We start from the raw sequence: 22,941 nt of genomic DNA on the forward strand, positions 1-22,941 counted from the left end.
GGTACACAAACAGGAACAGTACAAAGAGCATGGGTTGAAGCTGTAGATCATCTGAGAGTCCCATGAGGTGGAATTTACTTCCTTCCTCCCTTCAATTGTATTGTTGTTAATGCAATATTAAACAGATGAAGATTCCATAGGTATTATAAGAATTAAGAATTTTGTGAGCTGGGCTTGGTGGTGCACGCCTTTAATCCCAGCACTCGGGAGACAGAGACAGGTGGATTTCTGATCCAGCCTGTTCTACAAAGTAAGTTCCAGGACAGCCAGGGCTATACAGAGAAACCCTGTCTCAGAAAAAAATACTAATAATAATTTTGTGAGTAAAATATACAAAGGAAACAGAATAAATGGCACCGGTACTGAAATTAGACTGTTTTTCTGAGGAGCCGCCACATGGCCCTCTTTATGTCCTGGTTTCTTAAGCTGTAGATAAAGGGGTTGAGCATAGGGGTGACAACAGTGTACACTATTGATGCTACTGCACCCTTCCTGGGAGACAAGGACACAGCTGAACTGAGGTATACCCCAAGACCAGTTCCATAAAATAAGCAAACAACTGACAGGTGAGAGCCACAGGTAGAGAAGGCTTTATATTTCCCACCAGGTGATGGCATTCTAAGAATGGAGGAAACAATTTTATAATAAGAGAAAAAAATTCCAGAGATAGGGAGAAAACCAGAGATGGCACCAACAAAATACATGACTATGTTATTGGTAAAGGTATCAGAACAGGCAAGGTTGAGAAGTTGAGACGGATCACAGAAGAAATGGGAAATATCCACACTCTTGAAGTAGGTAAGTTGTAATACTACTGAATTATGCAGCTGAGAGACAAAAAGACTGATTAGAACAGATAGAAAAACCAACAAGCCACAAAGACGAGGGTTCATAATGAACTGGTAGTGCAAAGGATGACAGATGGCCACAAACCTATCATAAGCCATTGCAGTTAGAAGCAGACTATCCAAACACCCAAACAGCATGAAAAAGGACATCTGAGTCAGGCATCCTGAATAGGAGATGGCTCTGTTGTGAGTCTGAATGTCCACTATCATCTTTGGTAGTGTGGTGGAAGTGAAACTGACATCAGCCAAGGATAAGTTAGAGAGGAAAAAGTACATTGGACTGTGGAGGTGGGAATCAGAGCTGACTGTCAGAATGATGAGCAGGTTCCCAAGCAGCGTGACCAGGTACATGGACAGGAACAGTCCAAAGAGTATAGGCTGAAGCTGCAGGTCATCTGAGAGTCCCATGAGGTGGAATTCTGAGATACGGGTTATATTTTGCTCTTCTATTTTGCTTGGACACCTTTCAAAAACAAATGAGAAGATTGAAAAATAAATAAATAAACCAGTACCCAACAGTGCCTCTGAATTTTCAGTGAAGACAGTTTACTGATAAAGTCCACACATTAATTCTAAGAGTCATGCATAGGTAACAGTATTTCTCAGTTTTTACATATTCAATCCTAGAATAATTTCATCATTAATCATTTTTTGTTATTTGCCTCATTCTACTACATATATTCTGAATATTTTTATTTTACTTTTATATTCTATTATTCTATTATATATTATCTATGATATATTTTAAAGAAACCCAAGTGAAGTATGTTTGAATAGCAAAATAATTAGCTACGAAACTATGACGACAAGAAAATATTCTTTTAAGATAAAATCTACAATAAGAAATACCCTTTCCCATTAACACTAATATTATTTATATTGATAGTAATTAAAGATGAGTTTGGGGTACACAACTTTAATTCCATTACTTGGGAAGCAGAACGAGATCTTTATGAGTTTGAGGCCTGCCTGATCTACATAGTGAGTTTTAGGACATTCAAAGCAATAATAAGACCCTGTATCAAAACAGCAACAAAAAATAGTAATTAAGAAGCAGCCCTATGCCTTCCAGTTGGCGCCAGCACCAGTCACCTTGAGCGCAGAGTTGGCGAACACCACCCACAGTCCCTATAGGACTTTCCACGTGACCTTAGGACCACTGACCAGACAGCTCCATGCTCCTCAAAGGAGACACCATTTCCAGGCATTGTAACACACACAGAATCTTTGACAACAAGATCCCAGGATAAAAAGAGCTTGGTCACACCAGTATTTCAGGGTCTCAGAGGAACTTGACTGCCAAGAACTCTGACACACACAGAATCTCAGGTTCACAGGAGCACACAAGCAAAGAATCACAGAGAAAGCTGGACTCTGAGGAGTCCTGAATCAACTGGGATTATAGGAAGGACAGGCTCCAATCAGATATATTGAGGACAGAAAATACTTGAGATAATCAAATGGCAGGAGGCAAGCATAAGAACAGAAGCAACAGGAACCAAGGTTACTTGGCATCATCAGAACCAAACTCTCCCACCATAGCAAGTCCTGTACAAACCATCACTCCAGAAAAGCAAGACATGGATCTAAAGTCACTTCTTATGATGATGGTAGAGGAATTTAAGAAGGAAATACAGGAAAACACAGGTAAACAGCTAGAAACCTTTAAAGAGGAAACACAAAAATGCCTTAGAGACTTACAGGAAAACACTAACAAACAGGTGATGGAATTGAACAAAACCATCCAGTATCTAAAAATGGAAGTAGAAACAATAAAGAAAACCCAAAGGAAGACAACTCTGGAGAGAGAAACCCTAGGAAAGAAATCAGAAACCATGATACGAGCATTTCAGGTGCAGAAGATTCCATAGGGAACATGGACAAAACAATCGAAGAAAATGCAAATACAAAAAGATCCTAACTCAAAACATCCAGGAAATTCAGGACACAATGAGAAAACCAAACCTACGGATAATAGGAGTAGATGAGAATGAAGATTTTCAACTTAAAGGGCCAGCAAATATCTTCAACAAAATTATAGAAGAAAACTTCCCAAACCTAAAGAAACAGATGCCCATGAACATACAAGAAACCTACAAAACTCCAAATAGACTGGACCAGAAAAGAAATTCCTCCCGACACATAATAATCAGAACAACAAATGCACTAAATAAAGATAGAATATTAAAAGCAGTAAGGGAAAAAGGTCAAGTAACATATAAAGACAGGCCTATTAGAATTACTCCAGACTTCTCACCAGAGACTATGAAAGCCAGAAGACCCTGGACAGATGTTATACAGACACTAAGAGAACACAAATTCGAGCCCAGGCTACTATACCCAACAAAACTCTCAATTACCATAGCTGGAGAAACCAAAGTATTCTATGAAAAAGCAAATTCACACAATATCTTTCCATGAATCCACCCCTTCAAAGGATAATAACAGAAAAAAAATAAATAAACAATACAAGGACAGAAACTACGCGCTAGAAAAAGCAAGAAAGCTTTCCTTCAACAAACCTAAAAGAAGACAGCCACAGAACAGAATGTCAACTCTAACAACAAAAATAATACAAAACAACAATTACTTTTCTTTAATATCTCTTAATATCAACAGACTCAATTCCCCAATAAAAAGATATAGACTACCAGACTGGCTACACAAACATTTCGCTGCTTACAGGAAACCCATCTCAGGGAAAAAGACAGATACTACGTCAGAATGAAAGGCTGGAAAATAATTTTCCAAGCAAACAGTCTGAAGAAACAAGCTGGAGTAGCCATTCTAATATCAAATAAAAACGAATTCCAACCCAAAGTTATCAAAAAGAGAAGAAGGGGCACTTCATACACATCAAAGGTAAAATGTTCCAAGAGGAACTCTCTATTCTGAATATCTATGCCCCAAATGCAAGGGCACCCACATTCATTAAAGAAACATTAGTAAAGCTTAAAGAACACATTGCACCTCACACAATAATAGTGGGAGACTTCAACACACCACTTTCATCAACGAACAGATCATGGAAACAGAAACTAAACAGGGACACAGTGAAACTAACAGAAGTTATGAAACAAATGGATTTAACGGATATCTACAGAACATTTTATCCTAAAACAAAAGGTTATACCTTCTTCTCAGCACCTCATGGTACCTTCTCCAAAATTCACCATATAATTGGTCATAATATTGAAATTGTCCCATGCATGCTATCAGATCACCATGGACTAAGGCTGATCTTCAATAACAACATAAATGATGGAAAGCCAACATTCACATGGAAACTGAACAACACTCTTCTCAATGATACCTTTGTCAAGGAAGAAATTAAGAAATTAAAGACTTTTTAGACATTAATGAAAATGAAGCCACAACATACCCAAACTTATCAGACACAATGAAAGCATTTCTAAGAAGAAAACTCATAGCTCTGAGTGCCTCCAAAAAGAAACAAGAGAGAGAACACACTAACAGCTTGACAACACACCTAAAAGCTCTAGAACAAAAGGAAGCAAATACACCCAAGAGGAGTAGATGGCAGGAAATAATCAAACTCAGGGGCGAAATCAATCAAGTGGAAACAAAAAGAATTATTCAAAGAATCAACCAAATGAGGAGCTTGTCCTTGAGAAAAATCAACAAGACAGATAAACCCTTAGTCAGACTCACTATAGGGCACAGGGACAGAATCTTAATTAACAAAATCAGAAATGAAAAGGGAGACATAACAACAAATTCTGAAGAAATCCAAAACACCATCAGATCCTTCTACAAAAGGCTATACTCAACAAAAGTGGAAAACCTGGATGAAATGGACAAATTTCTAGAAAGATATCAGGTACCAAAGTTAAATCAGGATCAGATTAATGACCTAAACAGTCATATATCCCCTAAAGAAATAAAAGCAGTCATTAATAGTCTCTCAACCAAAAAAATCCCAGGACCAGATGGGTTTAGTGCAGAGTTCTATCAGACCTTCAAAGAAGATCTAATTCTAGTTCTTCTCAAACTATTACACAAAATAGAAACAGAAGGTACTCTACCCAATTCATTCTAGGAAGCCACAGTTATTCTGATACCTAAACCACAGAAAGACCCAACAAAGATAGAGAACTTCAGACGAATTTCCCTTATGAATATCGATGCAAAAATACTCAATAAAATGCTCGCTAACCGAATCCAAGAACACATCAAAATATTCATCCATCCTGACCAAAGAAGGCTTCACCCCAGGAATGCAGGGATGGTTTAATATATGGAAATCCATCAAGGTAATCCACTATATAAACAAACTCAAAGTCAAAAACCACATGATCATCTCATTAGACACAGAGAAAGCATTTGAAAAATCCAACACCCATTCGTGATAAAAGTCATGGAAAGATCAGGAATTCAAGGCCCATACCTAAACATTATAAAAGCAATCTACAGCATACCAGTAGCCAACATCAAAGTAAATGGTGAGAAGCTGGAAACAATCCCACTAAAATCAGGGACTAGACAGGGCTGCCCATTTTCTCCCTACCTATTCAATATAGTACTTGAAGTCCCAGCCAGAGCAATTCGACAACAAAAGGAAATCAAGGGGATACAAATTTGAAAGGAAGAAGTCAAAATATCACTTTTTGCAGATGATATGATAGTATATATAAGTGATCCTAAAAAATCCACCAGAGAACTCCTAAACCTGATAAACAGCTTCAGCGAAGTAGCTGGATATAAAATTAACTCAAACAAGTCAATGGCCTTTCTCTACACAAAGGATAAACAGGATTAGAAAGAAATTAGGGAAACAACACCCTTCTCAATAGTCACAAATAATATAAAATACCTTGGTGTGACTCTAACTAAGGAAGTGAAAGATCTGTATGATAAGAACTTCAAGTCTCTAAAGAAAGAAATCAAAGAAGATCTCAGAAGATGGAAAGATCTCCCATGATCATGGATTGGCAGGATAAACCTTGTAAAAATGGCTATCTTGCCAAAAGCAATCTATAGATTCAATGCAATCCCCATCAAAATTCCAACTCAATTCTTCAACAAATTAGAAAGGGCAACTTGCAAATTCGTCTAGGATAGCAAAAACTCTTCTCAACAATAAAAGAATGTCTGGTGGAATCACCATGCCTGACCAAAAGCTGTACTACAGAGCAATTGTGGAAGAAAAAAAAACTGCATGGTACTGGTATAGCAACAGACAGGTAGACCAATGGAATAGAATTGAAGACCCAGAAATGAACCCACACAACTATGGTCACTTGATCTTTGACAAGGGAGCTAAAACCATCCAGTGGAAAAAAAGACAGCATTTTCAACAAATGGTGTTGACACAACTGGCAGTTATCATGTAGAAGAATGCAAATTGATCTATCCTTATCTCCTTGTACTAAGGTCGTCTAAGTGGATCAAGAAACTCCACATAAAACCAGAGACACTGAAACTTATAGAGTAGAAAGTGGGGAAAAGCCTGGAAGATGTGGGCACAGGGGGAAAATTCCTGAATAGAACAGCAATGGCTTGTGCAGTAAGATTGAGAATCAACAAATGGGACCTCATAAAATTGTAAAGCTTCTGTAAGGCAAAAGACACTGTCAATAAGACAAAAAGGCCACCAACAGATTGAGAAAGGATCTTTACCAATCCTAAATCAGATAGGGGACTAATATCCAATATATATAAAGAACTCAAGAAGGTGGACTTCAGAAAATCAAATAACCCCATTAAAAATGGTTAAGAGCTAAACAAAGAATTCTCACCTGAAGAATATCGAATGGCTGAGAAGCACCTGAAAAAATGTTCAACATCCTTAATCATCAGGGAAATGCAAATCAAAATAAAAACCCTGAGATTCCACCTCACACCAGTCAGAATGACTAAGATCAAAAATTCAGGTGACAGCAGATGCTGGTGAGGATGTGGAGAAAGACGAACACTCCTCCATTGCTGGTGGGATTGCAAGCTGGTACAACCACTCTGGAAATCAGTCTGATGGTTCCTCAGAAAATTGGACATAGTACTACCGGAGGATCCAGCAATACTTCTCCTGGGTATATATCCAGAAGATATTCTAAATGGTAATAAGGACACATGCTCCACTATGTTCATAGCAGCCTTATTTATAATAGCCAGAAACTGGAAAGAACCCAGATGTCCCTCAACAGAGAAATGGATACGGAAAATGTGGTACATTTACACAATGGAATACTACTCAGCTATTAAAAACAATGAATTTATGAAATTCATAGGCAAATGGATGGATCTGGAGGGTATCATCCTGAGTGAGGAAACCCAAACACAAAAGAACTCACATGATATGTACTCACTGATAACTGGATATTAGCCCAGAAACTTAGAATACCCATGATACAATTTGCAAAACACATGAAACTCAAGAAGAACAAAGACCAAAGTGTGCACACTTCGTCACTTCTTAGAAATGGTAACAAAACACCCATGGAAGGAGTTACTGAGACAAAGTTTGGAGCTGAGTCGAAAGGATGGACGATCTAGAGACTGCCACACCTGGGGATCCATCCCATAATCAGCCTCCAAATGCAGACACCATTGCATATGCCAGCGAGATTTTGATGAAAGGACCCTGATAGAGCTATCTCTTGTGAGGCTATACCAGTGCCTGGCAAACACAGAAGTGGATGCTCACAGCGAGCTATTGGATGGAACACAGGGCCCCCAATGGAGGATCTAGGGAAAATACCCAAGGAGCTAAAGGGGTCTACAACCCTATAGGTGGAGCAACAATATGAACTAACCAGTACCCCCAGAGCTCGTGTCTCTAGCTGCATATGTAGCTGAAGATGGCGTAGTCGGCCACCATTGGCGTACTGGTTGGTTTTGTGTGTCAACTTGACACAGCTGGAGTTATCACAGAGAAAGGAGCTTCAGTTGAGGAAATGCCTCCATGAGGTCCAACTGTAAGGCATTTTCTCAATTAGTGATCAAGGGGGAAAGGCTCCTTGTGGGTGAAACCATCTCTGAGCTGGTAGTCTTGATTCTATAAGAGAGCAGGCTGTGCAAGCCAGGAGCATGCAAGTCAGTAAGGAACATCCCTCCATGGTCTCTGCATCAGTTCCTGCTTTCTGACCTGCTTGAGTTACAGTCCTGACTTCCTTTAGTGATGAACAGTGGTATGGAAGTGTAAGCCAAATAAACCCTTTCCTCCTCAACTTGCTTCTGATCATGACGTTTTGTCCAGGAATAGAAACCCTGACTAAGACAATTGGGAAGAGAGGTTCCTTGGTCTTGCAAACTTTATATGCCGACTCGAGACTCGAGCCCCGGGCTACCTTGCCAGCAGAGTCTTGCCCAACACCCGCAAGGGTCCACACGGGACTCCCCACGGGACCCTAAGACCTCTGGTGAGTGGACCACAGTGCCTGCCCCAATCCAATCGCGCGGAACTTGAGACTGCGGTACATAGGGAAGCAGGCTACCCGGGCCTGATCTGGGGCACAAGTCCCTTCCGCTCGACTCGAGACTCGAGCCCCGGGCTACCTTGCCAGGAGAGTCTTGCCCAACACCCGCAGGGTCCACACGGGACTCCCCACGGGACCCTAAGACCTCTGGTGAGTGGATCACAGTGCCTGCCCCAATCCAATCGCGCGGAACTTGAGACTGCGGTACATAGGGAAGCAGGCTACCCGGGCCTGATCTGGGGCACAAGTCCCTTACGCTCGACTCGAGACTCGAGCCCCGGGCTACCTTGACAGCAGAGTCTTGCCCAACACCCGCAAGGGTCCACACGGGACTCCCCACGGGACCCTAAGACCTCTGGTGAGTGGAACACAGTGCCTACCCCAATCCAATCGCGTGGAACTTGAGACTGCGGTACATAGGGAAGCAGGCTACCCGGGCTTGATCTGGGGCACAAACCCCTTCCACTCCACTCGAGCCCCGGCTACCTTGCCAGCTGAGTCGCCTGACACCCGCAAGGGCCCACACAGGATTCCACACGTGATCCTAAGACCTCTAGTGAGTGGAACACAACTTCTGCCAGGAGTCTGGTTCGAACACCAGATATCTGGGTACCTGCCTTGCAAGAAGAGAGCTTGCCTGCAGAGAATACTCTGCCCACTGAAACTAAGGAGAGTGCTACCCTCCAGGTCTGCTCATAGAGGCTAACAGAGTCACCTGAAGAACAAGCTCTTAACAGTGACAACTAAAACAGCTAGCTTCAGAGATTACCAGATGGCGAAAGGCAAACGTAAGAATCCTACTAACAGAAATCAAGACCACTCACCATCATCAGAACGCAGCACTCCCACCCCACCTAGTCCTGGGCACCCCAACACAACCGAAAATCTAGACCCAGATTTAAAAACATTTCTCATGATGATGATAGAGGACATCAAGAAGGACTTTCATAAGTCACTTAAAGATTTACAGGAGAGCACTGCTAAAGAGTTACAGGCTCTTAAAGAAAAGCAGGAAAACACAGCCAAACAGGTGATGGAAATGAACAAAACCATACTAGAACTAAAAGGGGAAGTAGACACAATAAAGAAAACCCAAAGCGAGGCAACGCTGGAGATAGAAACCCTAGGAAAGAGATCTGGAACCATAGATGCGAGCATCAGCAACAGAATACAAGAAATGGAAGAGAGAATCTCAGGTGCAGAAGATTCCATACAGAACATCGACACAACAGTCAAAGAAAATACAAAATGCAAAAGGATCCTAACTCAAAACATCCAGGGAATCCAGGACACAATGAGAAGACCAAACCTACGGATAATAGGAATTGATGAGAATGAAGATTTTCAACTTAAAGGGCCAGCTAATATCTTCAACAAAATAATAGAAGAAAACTTCCCAAACATAAAAAAAGAGATGCCCATGATCATACAAGAAGCATACAGAACTCCAAATAGACTGGACCAGAAAAGAAATTCCTCCCGACACATAATAATCAGAACAACAAATGCACTAAATAAAGATAGAATATTAAAAGCAGTAAGGGAGAAAGGTCAAGTAACATATAAAGGAAGGCCTATCAGAATTACACCAGACTTTTCACCAGAGACTATGAAAGCCAGAAGAGCCTGGACAGATGTTATACAGACACTAAGAGAACACAAATGCCAGCCCAGGCTACTATACCCGGCCAAACTCTCAATTACCATAGATGGAGAAACCAAAGTATTCCACGACAAAACCAAGTTCACACAATATCTTTCCACGAATCCAGCCCTTCAAAGGATAATAACAGAAAAGAAGCAATACAAGGACGGAAATCACGCCCTAGAACAACCAAGAAAGTAATCATTCAACAAACCAAAAAGAAGACAGCCACAAGAACAGAATGCCAACTCTAACAACAAAAATAAAAGGGAGCAACAATTACTTTTCCTTAATATCTCTTAATATCAATGGACTCAATTCCCCAATAAAAAGACATAGACTAACAGACTGGCTACACAAACAGGACCCAACATTCTGCTGCTTACAGGAAACCCATCTCAGGGAAAAAGACAGACACTACCTCAGAGTGAAAGGCTGGAAAACAATTTTCCAAGCAAATGGACTGAAGAAACAAGCTGGAGTAGCCATTTTAATATCGGATAAAATCGACTTCCAACCCAAAGTTATCAAAAAAGACAAGGAGGGACACTTCATACTCATCAAAGGTAAAATCCTCCAAGAGGAACTCTCAATTCTGAATATCTACGCACCAAATGCAAGGGCAGCCACATTCATTAGAGACACTTTAGTAAAGCTCAAAGCATACATTGCACCTCACACAATAATAGTGGGAGACTTCAACACACCACTTTCTTCAAAGGACAGATCGTGGAAACAGAAACTAAACAGGGACACAGTGAAACTAACAGAAGTTATGAAACAAATGGACCTGACAGATATCTACAGAACATTTTATCCTAAAACAAAAGGATATACCTTCTTCTCAGCACCTCACGGGACCTTCTCCAAAATTGACCATATAATTGGTCACAAAACAGGCCTCAATAGATACAAAAATATTGAAATTGTCCCATGTATCCTATCAGACCACCATGGCCTAAGGCTGATCTTCAATAACAACATAAATAATGGAAAGCCAACATTCACGTGGAAACTGAATAACACTCTTCTCAATGATACCTTGGTCAAGGAAGGAATAAAGAAAGAAATTAAAGACTTTTTAGAGTTTAATGAAAATGAAGCCACAACGTACCCAAACCTATGGGACACAATGAAAGCATTTCTAAGAGGGAAACTCATAGCGCTGAGTGCCTCCAAGAAGAAACGGGAGACAGCACATACTAGCAGCTTGACAACACATCTAAAAGCCCTAGAAAAAAAGGAAGCAAATTCACCCAAGAGGAGTAGACGGCAGGAAATAATCAAACTCAGGGGTGAAATCAACCAAGTGGAAACAAGAAGAACTATTCAAAGAATTAACCAAACGAGGAGTTGGTTCTTTGAGAAAATCAACAAGATAGATAAACCCTTAGCTAGACTCACTAAAGGGCACAGGGACAAAATCCTAATTAACAAAATCAGAACTGAAAAGGGAGACATAACAACAGATCCTGAAGAAATCCAAAACACCATCAGATCCTTCTACAAAAGGCTATACTCAACAAAACTGGAAAACCTGGACGAAATGGACAAATTTCTGGACAGATACCAGGTACCAAAGTTGAATCAGGATCAAGTTGACCATCTAAACAGTCCCATATCACCTAAAGAAATAGAAGCAGTTATTAATAGTCTCCCAACCAAAAAAAGCCCAGGACCAGATGGGTTTAGTGCAGAGTTCTATCAGACCTTCAAAGAAGATCTAATTCCAATTCTGCACAAACTATTTCACAAAATAGAAGTAGAAGGTACTCTACCCAACTCATTTTATGAAGCCACTATTACTCTGATACCTAAACCACAGAAAGATCCAACAAAGATAGAGAACTTCAGACCAATTTCTCTTATGAATATCGATGCAAAAATACTCAATAAAATTCTCGCTAACTGAATCCAAGAACACATTAAAGCAATCATCCATCCTGACCAAGTAGGTTTTATTCCAGGGATGCAGGGATGGTTTAATATACGAAAATCCATCAATGTAATCCATTATATAAACAAACTCAAAGACAAAAACCACATGATCATCTTGTTAGATGCAGAAAAAGCATTTGACAAGATCCAACACCCATTCATGATAAAAGTTTTGGAAAGATCAGGAATTCAAGGCCCATACCTAAACATGATAAAAGCAATCTACAGCAAACCAGGAGCCAACATCAAAGTAAATGGAGAGAAGCTGGAAGCAATCCCACTAAAATCAGGGACTAGACAAGGCTGCCCACTTTCTCCCTACCTTTTCAACGTAGTACTTGAAGTATTAGCCAGAGCAATTCGACAACAAAAGGAGATCAAGGGGATACAAATTGAAAAAGAGGAAGTAAAAATATCACTTTTTGCAGATGATATGATAGTATATATAAGTGACCCTAAAAATTCTACCAGAGAACTCCTAAACCTGATAAACAGCTTCGGTGAAGTAGCTGGATATAAAATAAACTCAAACAAGTCAATGGCCTTTCTCTATACAAAGAATAAACAGGCTGAGAAAGAAATTAGGGAAACAACACCCTTCTCAATAGTCACAAATAATATAAAATATCTTGGCGTGACTCTAACTAAGGAGGTGAAAGATCTGTATGATAAAAACTTCAAATCTCTGAAGAAAGAAATTAAAGAAGATCTCAGAAGATGGAAAGATCTCCCATGCTCATGGATTGGCAGGATCAACATTGTAAAAATGGCTATCTTGCCAAAAGCAATCTACAGATTCAATGCAATCCCCATCAAAATTCCAACTCAATTCTTCAACGAATTGGAAGGAGCAATTTGCAAATTTGTCTGGAATAACAAAAAACCTAGGATAGCAAAAAGTCTTCTCAAGGATAAAAGAACTTCTGGCGGAATCACCATGCCAGACCTAAAGCTTTACTACAGAGCAATTGTGATAAAAACTGCATGGTACTGGTATAGAGACAGACAAGTAGACCAATGGAATAGAATTGAAGATCCAGAAATGAACCCACACACCTATGGTCACTTGATCTTCGACAAGGGAGCTAAAACCATCCAGTGGAAGAAAGACAGCATTTTCAACAATTGGTGCTGGCACAACTGGTTGTTATCGTGTAGAAGAATGCGAATCGATCCATACTTATCTCCTTGTACTAAGGTCAAATCTAAGTGGATCAAGGAACTTCACATAAAACCAGAGACACTGAAACTTATAGAGGAGAAAGTGGGGAAAAGCCTTGAAGATATGGGCACAGGGGAAAAATTCCTGAACAGAACAGCAATGGCTTGTGCTGTAAGATCGAGAATCGACAAATGGGACCTAATGAAACTCCAAAGTTTCTGCAAGGCAAAAGACACCGTCAATAAGACAAAAAGACCACCAACAGATTGGGAAAGGATCTTTACCTATCCTAAATCAGATAGGGGACTAATATCCAACATATATAAAGAACTCAAGAAGGTGGACTTCAGAAAATCAAATAACCCCATTAAAAAATGGGGCTCAGAACTGAACAAAGAATTCTCACCTGAGGAATACCGAATGGCAGAGAAGCACTTGAAAAAATGTTCAACATCCTTAATCATCAGGGAAATGCAAATCAAAACAACCCTGAGATCCCACCTCACACCAGTCAGAATGGCTAAGATCAAAAATTCAGGTGACAGCAGATGCTGGCGAGGATGTGGAGAAAGAGGAACACTCCTCCATTGTTGGTGGGAGTGCAGGCTTGTACAACCACTCTGGAAATCAGTCTGGCGGTTCCTCAGAAAACTGGACATAGTACTACCGGAGGATCCAGCAATACCTCTCCTGGGCATATATCCAGAAGATGCCCCAACAGGTAAGAAGGACACATGCTCCACTATGTTCATAGCAGCCTTATTTATAATAGCCAGAAGCTGGAAAGAACCTAGATGCCCCTCAACAGAGGAATGGATACAGAAAATGTGGTACATCTACACAATGGAGTACTACTCAGCTATTAAAAAGAATGAATTTATGAAATTCCTAGCCAAATGGATGGACCTGGAGGGCATCATCCTGAGTGAGGTAACACATTCACAAAGAAACTCACACAATATGTATTCACTGATAAGTGGATATTAGCCCCAAACCTAGGATACCCAAGATATAAGATATAATTTGCTAAACACATGAAACTCAAGGAGAATGAAGACTGAAGTGTGGACACTATGCCCCTCCTTAGATTTGGGAACAAAGCACCCATGGAAGGAGTTACAGAGACGGAGTTTGGAGCTGAGATGAAAGGATGGACCATGTAGAGACTGCCATAGCCAGGGATCCACCCCATAATCAGCATCCAAACGCTGACACCATTGCATACACTAGCAAGATTTTATTGAAAGGACGCAGATGTAGCTGTCTCTTGTGAGACTATGCCGGGGCCCAGCAAACACAGAAGTGGATGCTCACAGTCAGCTAATGGATGGATCATAGGGCTCCCAATGGAGGAGCTAGAGAAAGTAGCCAAGGAGCTAAAGGGATCTGCAACCCTATAGGTGGAACAACATTATGAGCTAACCAGTACCCCGGAGCTCTTGACTCTAGCTGCATATATATCAAAAGATGGCCTAGTCGGCCATCACTGGAAAGAGAGGCCCATTGGACTTGCAAACTTTATATGCCCCAGTACAGGGGAATACCAGGGCCAAAAAGGGGGAGTGGGTGGGCAGGGGAGTGGGGGTGGGTGGATATGGGGGACTTTTGGTATAGCATTGGAAATGTAAATGAGTTAAATACCTAATAAAAAATGGAAAAAAAAAAAAAAACTTTATATGCCCCAGTACAGGGGAACACCAGGACCAAGAAGTGGGAGCTGGTGGGTAGGTGAGTGGAGTGGGAAGGGTATAAGGGACTTTCGGATAGTATTTGAAATGTAAATGAAGAAAGTACCTAATAAAAAATTGGGAAAAAAAGAAGCGCTATCTTGTGCACATGTGTGCAGGAATTTCTCATGTGGATCTTGAGAAAAAGGGATCTAGTGGGAAACGGAAGAGAGTAAGGGAAGAAAAGGTAAGGGTAAGGTGACTAAAATACATTGAACAAACGAATGACAGTCAAACAGCTTTAAAATTTTAAAGAGCTAATTTTAAGGCAAAAATAAAACTTTAGTTAGATGTTATTAAAATAATGTCAAATCCATATATATATGGATACCCATATACCCATTCTAGGATATAGGAAACTTGACACATTATTCATTTAGGACTCAAGAGTGAAATATAATAGGAATGATGCTGGATGTCACACAAAAAGCTAGATGTCAGAGGGATTTTTCCATATAGCAAATCTACAAATCTACCTACATTCAAATTTGCACCAATACAATCGTTATGAAATAAGCTTATTCTCACAACTCATTATAGTAATGAGTCTGATCTCAATATAAATATGGAAGTAAAACTATTAACTATCATCACAGTGATGATGTGTATTTTTTTATTTTTATGTAGATGTTTCTACATGCATTATCTACTTCAGCATCAGATCTATAAATTAACAGGAATAAAATTTTAAAACAGATTTCCTCCAATATATAATAGTAAACAGTATAATTGCTGAAACTATATCCTGTAGATTCTAAATTAAAGTCAAATGTTAATAATCAAAAAACATTTTATATGCCAGTTATCTTCACAGATTTCCATCATTTTTTGTGTCTTGACTCTGCTCCTTTATCAGGCAAAAAAAATATTCACAAAAAGTGTTGGCCATTCTGTTACTAAAGACACCATGGAATTTGGTCTCAGGACAAAGAAATCAAGTTGGTACTGACCAAGAAGATTCCTCCATAATGGCTAACTTTCATAGTCCAGATGATGTTACTCAGGGTGCTGTGAGCAAGTGTCATCAACCTCAAATCCAACTATATTGCTCTTAAGTATGTACCCAAAGGATCCTTTATCCTACCACGGAATAACCATTTCATTGCTGTTCTATGTAGTAGCTAGAAATTCCAAACAACCTAAGTCTCCCCCCAACAGTAGAAGGGATAAATAAAATATGGTACATTTACACAAAAGAATATTACTTGGCAATTAAAAGAAATGAAATATACAGGTAAATGGATGGAACTAGAAAAAAATCACCCTGAGTAGGTATTTCAGACTCAGATAGACAAATATAGCATGTATTCACTTACATGTAGATATTACCCTTTAAGTCGATGATAATCAAACCACATTTCATAGAACCACAGAGGTTAGATACAGAGTAATGTACTTTAAGGACATGAGTATAGATCTCCCCATGAACGGGAAAAATAGATAGCTACAGAATAGGGGGTCTGGAATGGGAGGTAAGTTAATGAAACTTGAAGGTATTTTATTGATTGAGGTAACCCAGACACAGAAAGACAAATATTACATGTTCTCATTCTTCTGTGTCCCCCAATTCAAATCTTCAGATGGGAGTACATAATCTGGAGTAACCACAGAAACAAAGTTAAAAGGGAGCATTGTTGGTATGTAGAGGCAGGAGACAAGAGAGAGAGGAGTAGGAGAGTACAAATGATGTACAGAAGGAAAGGGGAAAAGGAGAGAGCTCTAATCATGGAGTGGGAAGAGATATAAATACAGAAGGATGGAGAAGACTAAAATAACAGAATGTCTAAAAAGTCACAAGAAATCGTATTAACTATCTACCTAAAACACCTATAACACTATGTCAGTATATGAATATACATATATAATTTAAATGAAATTTTCACATCTGAACTGATAATAATCCCTCCAAGAACTGAACCACATCATCAAACCACAAAACCAAACATCAAATATGAGACACTTTTTCAAGTTGTTGGTTAGGTTGTCCAAGAGATTCCCAAAACATTACAGGCTATCACTATTGCCCTTAATTGCTCCCAGAGACAACAAAGCCCCTATTGTTGAAGACATTATAAACTTTAGAGACAGGGTCTAGGGGCCTCTGAGCTGGAAATTAACCTGAAAGCCTCCTCCCCAAAAACTAGTTTTCATCATACCAGAAGATGCCATGCAAACTTACAAAGGAGATAGACAACCAACTTTCCTACCCAGCTTTGACTTCTGTGAACCACAGCAAGCTTATCCCTACACTGGGAGTCCTGCCTGCCTAAAGTAAGATGAACAAGGACAATACCAATAGACATACAAACATGGGTAGGGGAAAGTCTAACACAAATAACTACATGCAACTAAGGAATGCTTATCCAGTTTGTCATGGTCAGCCCTGAAAAACATACAGAAAAGCAACATTATATAGACTGAGCTGAGCAGATTGCACTCATGTAGTTATAAATATATATAGACACACATATCTATGTTTGCAACAACAACTAATGAAAAAAAGACCATAAATTTGAAGGATAACAAGAAGGGATATACAGAAAGTTTAGAAATGGGGAAAGGAAAGAGGAGAAATGATATTTCAATCTCAAAAAATAAAGCAATTATATTTCCATGTATTAATTTCTATGTAGCTATAAAAAATTTTTAGTATTTTTTAAAACCCTCACAATCTACAATATTCATATTGTAAATTCCATGTAAATCCCTGGCTCATTCTCCTGTTTCATAAACTAGATAAATACTAAAAGAAATAAATAATTGTTCTGTGGTGGTTTGTTTATCTATGCTCAGTCATGTTGGACAAGAAAAGACATTTTTAAGCATTCCTCAAGAAGATAATGCCCTGAACCAGATAGGGTCTGTAAGGTTTTCATCTTAAAGTTTGTTTTGTTTGAGTTTGTTTGTGTTTTGAGGCAAGGTATTGCTAGATAACCTGTGGGGCATTGGGCTATACCCAGACAGTCTGGTTTCCAGTCGAGCTGAGGCCTGAACCCCGGAGTGGTGCTAATTCACCTACATGGTATGATAGGCAGTCCCTCATATCTCCTGGACTCAAGGCTCCTGTTGAAGTTACAGCCTCCACAGCCCCCACAGGAGAAGTGTGGTTAGTAGTCACATAGACAATGTCCCAAGCTTCTGACTTTCAGGCTAGACGCCTCCCAGTTACCTAGCAACAACATAGATAACAGCCCACCATAAGAGAGGCTACTTGGCCCCACCTCACTCTCTCTCCTTGTTCTCTCCCCTCCTCTCCTCTCATTCTCTTACTCTTTCTCCCTCTTACACTCTCTTTCTTACTCTCTAGCCTTTCTTCTCTCTTTCTCTTTCCCCCTTCTCTCCTCTTGGCCATGGTGTCTCTCTCTCTCTCTCTCTCTCTCTCTCTCTCTCTCTCTCTCTCTCTCCCTCTCCCTCTCCCTCTCCCTCTCCCTCTCCCTCTCCCTCTCTCTCTCTCTCTCTCTCTCTCTCTCTCTCTCTCTCTCTCTTACCTTTTCTCTTTCTCCTTGCCTTTCTATAATAAAGCTATAAAACCATAGACTGTCTCTGTTCATCAAGGCCCACTGCGCTTGAACACTTTCTCCTAATGAGCCGTTTCTAATCTCCCAATGGAAGGCCTTCCTGTGCTCCAGTCAAGGCCCAGACTAAGGTCTCTCACCTGCGTGGGAACCTCTCTCCCTCTGCCCTCTCTCCTGTAACCCCAGGGCCGAGGGTGTCACCCTGGAGCCCCTGGTTTGGGGGGCTGCCCCTTGTCCACCACCCCCCCCCCATCGAGTGGGGTCAGTGGCTTAGATGCCCACCCGGGGCTGAGTGGAAAGCATCTCGAAGCCCTTCCCGCATCTGCCTGCCCAGAGCACAGGAGGAACTCTGGCCAGCTGTGGGCTATCCTCCCTCCCCACTCTTCCCCTACTCCCTTTAGTCCCCACAATAACCCAGGCTTGCCTTGAATTCACAATTCTATTTCTGCCTTCTAAAACAGGATTACTAACATTCACTGCCATACCCAAATTAAATCCTTTTTTTTAATTGGATATTTTCTTTATTTATATTTCCAAATCTTAGAGTTTTTATTCAAACACTAACATGTAGTTAAACTATTCTGCCTCATTGTGAATTTCATTAACAGAAAATGAAAGAGTGAGGCTGATCTCTAAAGAACAAAAGTACCTAATAGAGGTGGAAATGGATAAGTATTTATTACAGAAGAGCTAGAATCATCACTGTAATTCCTATGAAGAGTATTGAAGAAATACAACCTATAATAGTTGTAATGCTTTTTATTTGACCATACAACAGAGCTGTCTTTCTTCTTTGGGGGCATTGGATCATAAAATAACTTAATGTCCTAAAAATGTGTCTCAACCTAGAAAACACAGTTATCTCACTTCTTCTCTTTCTGTCTCTGTTTTACATGCATGTGAAAGCCTCTGCAATGTTCCTTTTTATTTTTAATGATGTTATGACATAAAAATAACAAGTTCATGGAAATTCCATGAATGAAAAAATAATATGGCTGGGTTGATGAAGTTACTTGCTTCCAAGACTGACAAATCAAATTTGTCCCTGGGACTCACATGGTAGGAGACAACTTCTTGTATGTTGTTCTCTGACTTTGGCACATGTGTGTATGGCATACTTATACACATGTATACACACACACATATATACACACACACATACGCACATACACACACTAAAGTAATTTTAAGCAATACCATGAGGTAGATTAAAATAAATGCTATTTTTCTATTCTCTTTTTCCTACAGGACATACTTAAAATAAATAAAAGCTTACATAGAAATGTTCCTGTGTGTTCATATCATATTGACCACACTCATTTTCAGTCAAAGCAAAAAAACAGCTATCCAATATTAAATGGAGATTTTAATACTTGTTTTTGTAGACAACTCAGTATCAAACTTGCTCTGAGAAACTAGAGATTAAGGCAACCCAGATATTTTCTCCTACTTACTATTTCCTACTTGTGTAGACACCAAACTGGTTTTTTTTTTTTCTTAAGAAATCTCTTGAAAGCCAAGATTTTTTTATGGAGCAGGAGATTTTATCTAAAAGTTAGAAACTTAATTGTTATTACTGATCAATTATATATATATATATATATATATATATATATATATATATATATATATATACATATACATATACATATACATATACATATACATATACATATATATATATATATATATATATATCTTGTAAATGTTTCCCTTTTCTGTACGCATCTATCACATAGTAACAAAGATAGTATTGCTTAATTAACACTAACTCAGTGGAGTTCTATTAACAAGAATTCAATTCTTATGATAATTCTGAGGCTCAGAAATAACTTCTTGACAACACACAAGTGGAAAATAGAGCAAAGATTTCAAAATCATTATCTGAGGGATGAGAAATTAGGTTAGTTATAAATGGCTTCTTACAAACACCTTGGTTCAGTCACCAGCACTGTACAAATAAATTACTCTCTAGGGTCTCGGGGTAAAAGTCTTTACTCTATTTTTCCAAACTTCAAATATTCTAAAGCAAAAATCCACAGATTTTAACCAATGACATCTATTATACATATTTTAATAATTTCTGGTTCTTGAGTAAAAATGGAGTTTACGATATTTGTGGTGGAACGGGAGAGATCAGTCAAAGCAAGTGCTTCAGGCCACTTGCTGAGCTTGTAGACCTGAATTGGGTTCCCAACATTCATATCAGACTACCACCTATAATTCTAACTCCAGAGGGATACAATACCTCTGGATTCTTCAGGCGACTGCACTAACATGCATGAACGCACATTCACACACACACACACACACACACACACACACACACACATTTTCAATATTTATTTATTTTTATTTATGTATGTGAGTGTCTTTTCTTGCCTGTGTCTGCATAGCCCAGAATTGGGTACTGGGTCCCCTGCATCTAAAGTTATGAGCAATTTTAATGTGTCATGTGGGTTCTGGGACTGAAAATTCCTCTGTAGAAACAGCAAGTGATTTTGACTGATTAGATATCTCTCTATTCACATATACCACATAATTTAAAATAATAAATTTTTAAAAGCACATTTTTAAAAAGATATTCTGGTGTATTTTTATTCACTTTTTATTTTTGATATGAAAAAAGGCTGTCAATTTCATGGAGATAAATGAGATAATAAAATTCAAGAATAAGAGAAAGATAATTCTGTGAATTATAAGCTTTCTTCAATTTCACATCTATGATCTCAGCCATGCTTCCAATAATAAGAACAGAAGAAACACCTACCATTTACTTACAGCGGATCCCCTCAAAGAGACGAATATGAGTAGAGGATGGTTTCCAACAATTATATGGAAAAGAAATGACTGGATGTGTTAGGATGGGAAAATTCTGAACAAATGCTCTTTGCATGGAGTCATATTGTTCACTCAAAATATTACTTCAACCCCTTCTACCCAAGGATAAAGGTGCATATTACCAAAACAAAGGTACTGGTCCTTTCCTCGTGGAAAAATGTGCACACTCATACTCCTGGCAGTGATATTGCAGACAAAATTAAGTATATTGGGTATGGCGCTAGTGTAATTTTGATAAAGTTTATATCATACTTATTGACATCTGTCACTACCATCCTCCTCATTTTTAGTAATCAAGAAACAGTTTTCAGGACATATCTCCCACTCTGGTCAAAGAACTAACTACAGGAATGAGGGCCATTATGGGTGGAAGGTGAACCTTTGCATTATAAGTCTCACATTCTTACTATAACAAGAACATACCATGAAATAGCCTCCAGTCACAAGAAATGAGTAGGGAGGAAGGGGAAAGTAAGAGTTAGAATAATGGACATCAAAATACAGTTAGATGCAAGCAACAAGTTCTAATTTTCTATATGCAATTACTGCAGCCACATCTACAACAAATTATTATAAACTTTGTAATGAACTAGAAGAAAGGAGTTTAAAGTTTCCCAATACAAAAAAAAAATGGTATTTGGGGACATTGATAAGCTAATAAATGTTGATCTGCTCTTTACACATTAATATATGTATCAAACTGTCACACTGAACACATAAGTATAATTTCATGTTTAAAATTATTCCTTGTCCTTTGAGTTAAAAGTTTGCATTTGGGGCACCTTTACACCTGATTATTCTAATTTCATGTAATTTGTTTATTTTGGGTTTGGTTTGGTTTGCCTTGGTTTGTTTTGGTATTGTTGTTGTTGTTATCATTATTATTATTATCATTATTAATATTAACATTACTATTATTTCTGGGAGTCAAGCACAGAGGACAACACTATGAAAGTCACCTTCTCAACTTTTAGTTACACGTAGGTTCTTGAAATAAAACTCACATCATCAGACTTGATAACAAGTACTGACACATGAGCAACTTCACCATCCCTTGTTTGATTTTTGAGATAGGTTCTTTCTACATAGCCCAAGATGTCATCAAATTGTCAATCCTCTGGTCCCAGCCTCTCAAGTGTTTGTACTACAGGCATGTAACATCAGCCTGCCAACCTTCTGCTTTAATGATGAAGCACTAATGCCCCCCCCCATCTCTTCTGCTTCCAGTTTCTCCCAAGGTCCTCACCAGACTGTGTCATCTCTATGCTGATGCATGATGAAGGAGTAACGATCCATCATTTCTTCTCTGCCTGGTGAGTGATGGAGATTATGTCTCCAGAGCCAGCAATAAAATAGACTAAGGCATGGACTTATGATGGAAATATGACTGTGAGAGAGAGTTAAAACAGATCCAAGTGGACTAGAACCAAGACTGGAAGGTCACTGACTTCTTATTTACAGTTGCATAGGCTTGAGAGTTTAATGCACAGAGCTTATAATTAGCCAAATTGGTTCATGGTAACCCAATCTCACAGGACTTGTTAATACTAATTGAAAAGGGACATGGAAAAAGTCAGTTCCCCTTATAGGGTCTTGAAATTCTACTTCACAGGAAGAAATTTATCTGTACTCCTCTTTTCTTACTTTCAATGTTCATATATAAAATTCAAACTTACAATGAAAACAGGTTCATACCATCAATTGGTCTTACTACATATCATTCAGTAGTATCTGATGAAAAAATGATGTTGCATGAATGTCATAACTATTGTTAAATATATTGGCAGTATGTAGGCTTTGATGTCAGCAAAAGCATTTATATGTGCAAA

At 39.0% G+C, this 22,941-nt stretch overlaps 1 protein-coding gene across 1 annotated transcript; it reads right to left on the reverse strand.

Moving 5' to 3' along the window:
- Window positions 1-337: 337 nt before the first annotated feature.
- Window positions 338-22,540, reverse strand: Olfr18 (olfactory receptor 18). The gene is made up of 2 exons (NM_146563.1): window positions 22,359-22,540; window positions 338-1,311 (listed from the first exon to the last, which is right to left on the reverse strand). The coding sequence occupies exons 1-2, from the start codon at window positions 22,409-22,411 to the stop codon at window positions 369-371; spliced, it is 996 nt and encodes a 331-aa protein (NP_666774.1). The 5' UTR covers window positions 22,412-22,540; the 3' UTR covers window positions 338-368.
- Window positions 22,541-22,941: the final 401 nt, after the last annotated feature.

Source organism: Mus musculus, chromosome 9 (genome assembly GCF_000001635.26).
Source record: "Mus musculus strain C57BL/6J chromosome 9, GRCm38.p6 C57BL/6J".
NCBI lineage: Eukaryota > Metazoa > Chordata > Mammalia > Rodentia > Muridae > Mus > Mus musculus.

Excerpts from the sequence above, each read along its gene's own strand:
- Olfr18 (NM_146563.1), bottom strand. The coding sequence starts at position 22,411 with ATGATGGATCGTTACTCCTTCATCATGCATCAGCATAGAGATGACACA. Across the intron at positions 1,312-22,358 it reads CATAGAGATGACACAGTCTG|GTGTCCAAGCAAAATAGAAG; the intron begins GTGAGGACCTTG and ends TGTTTTTGAAAG.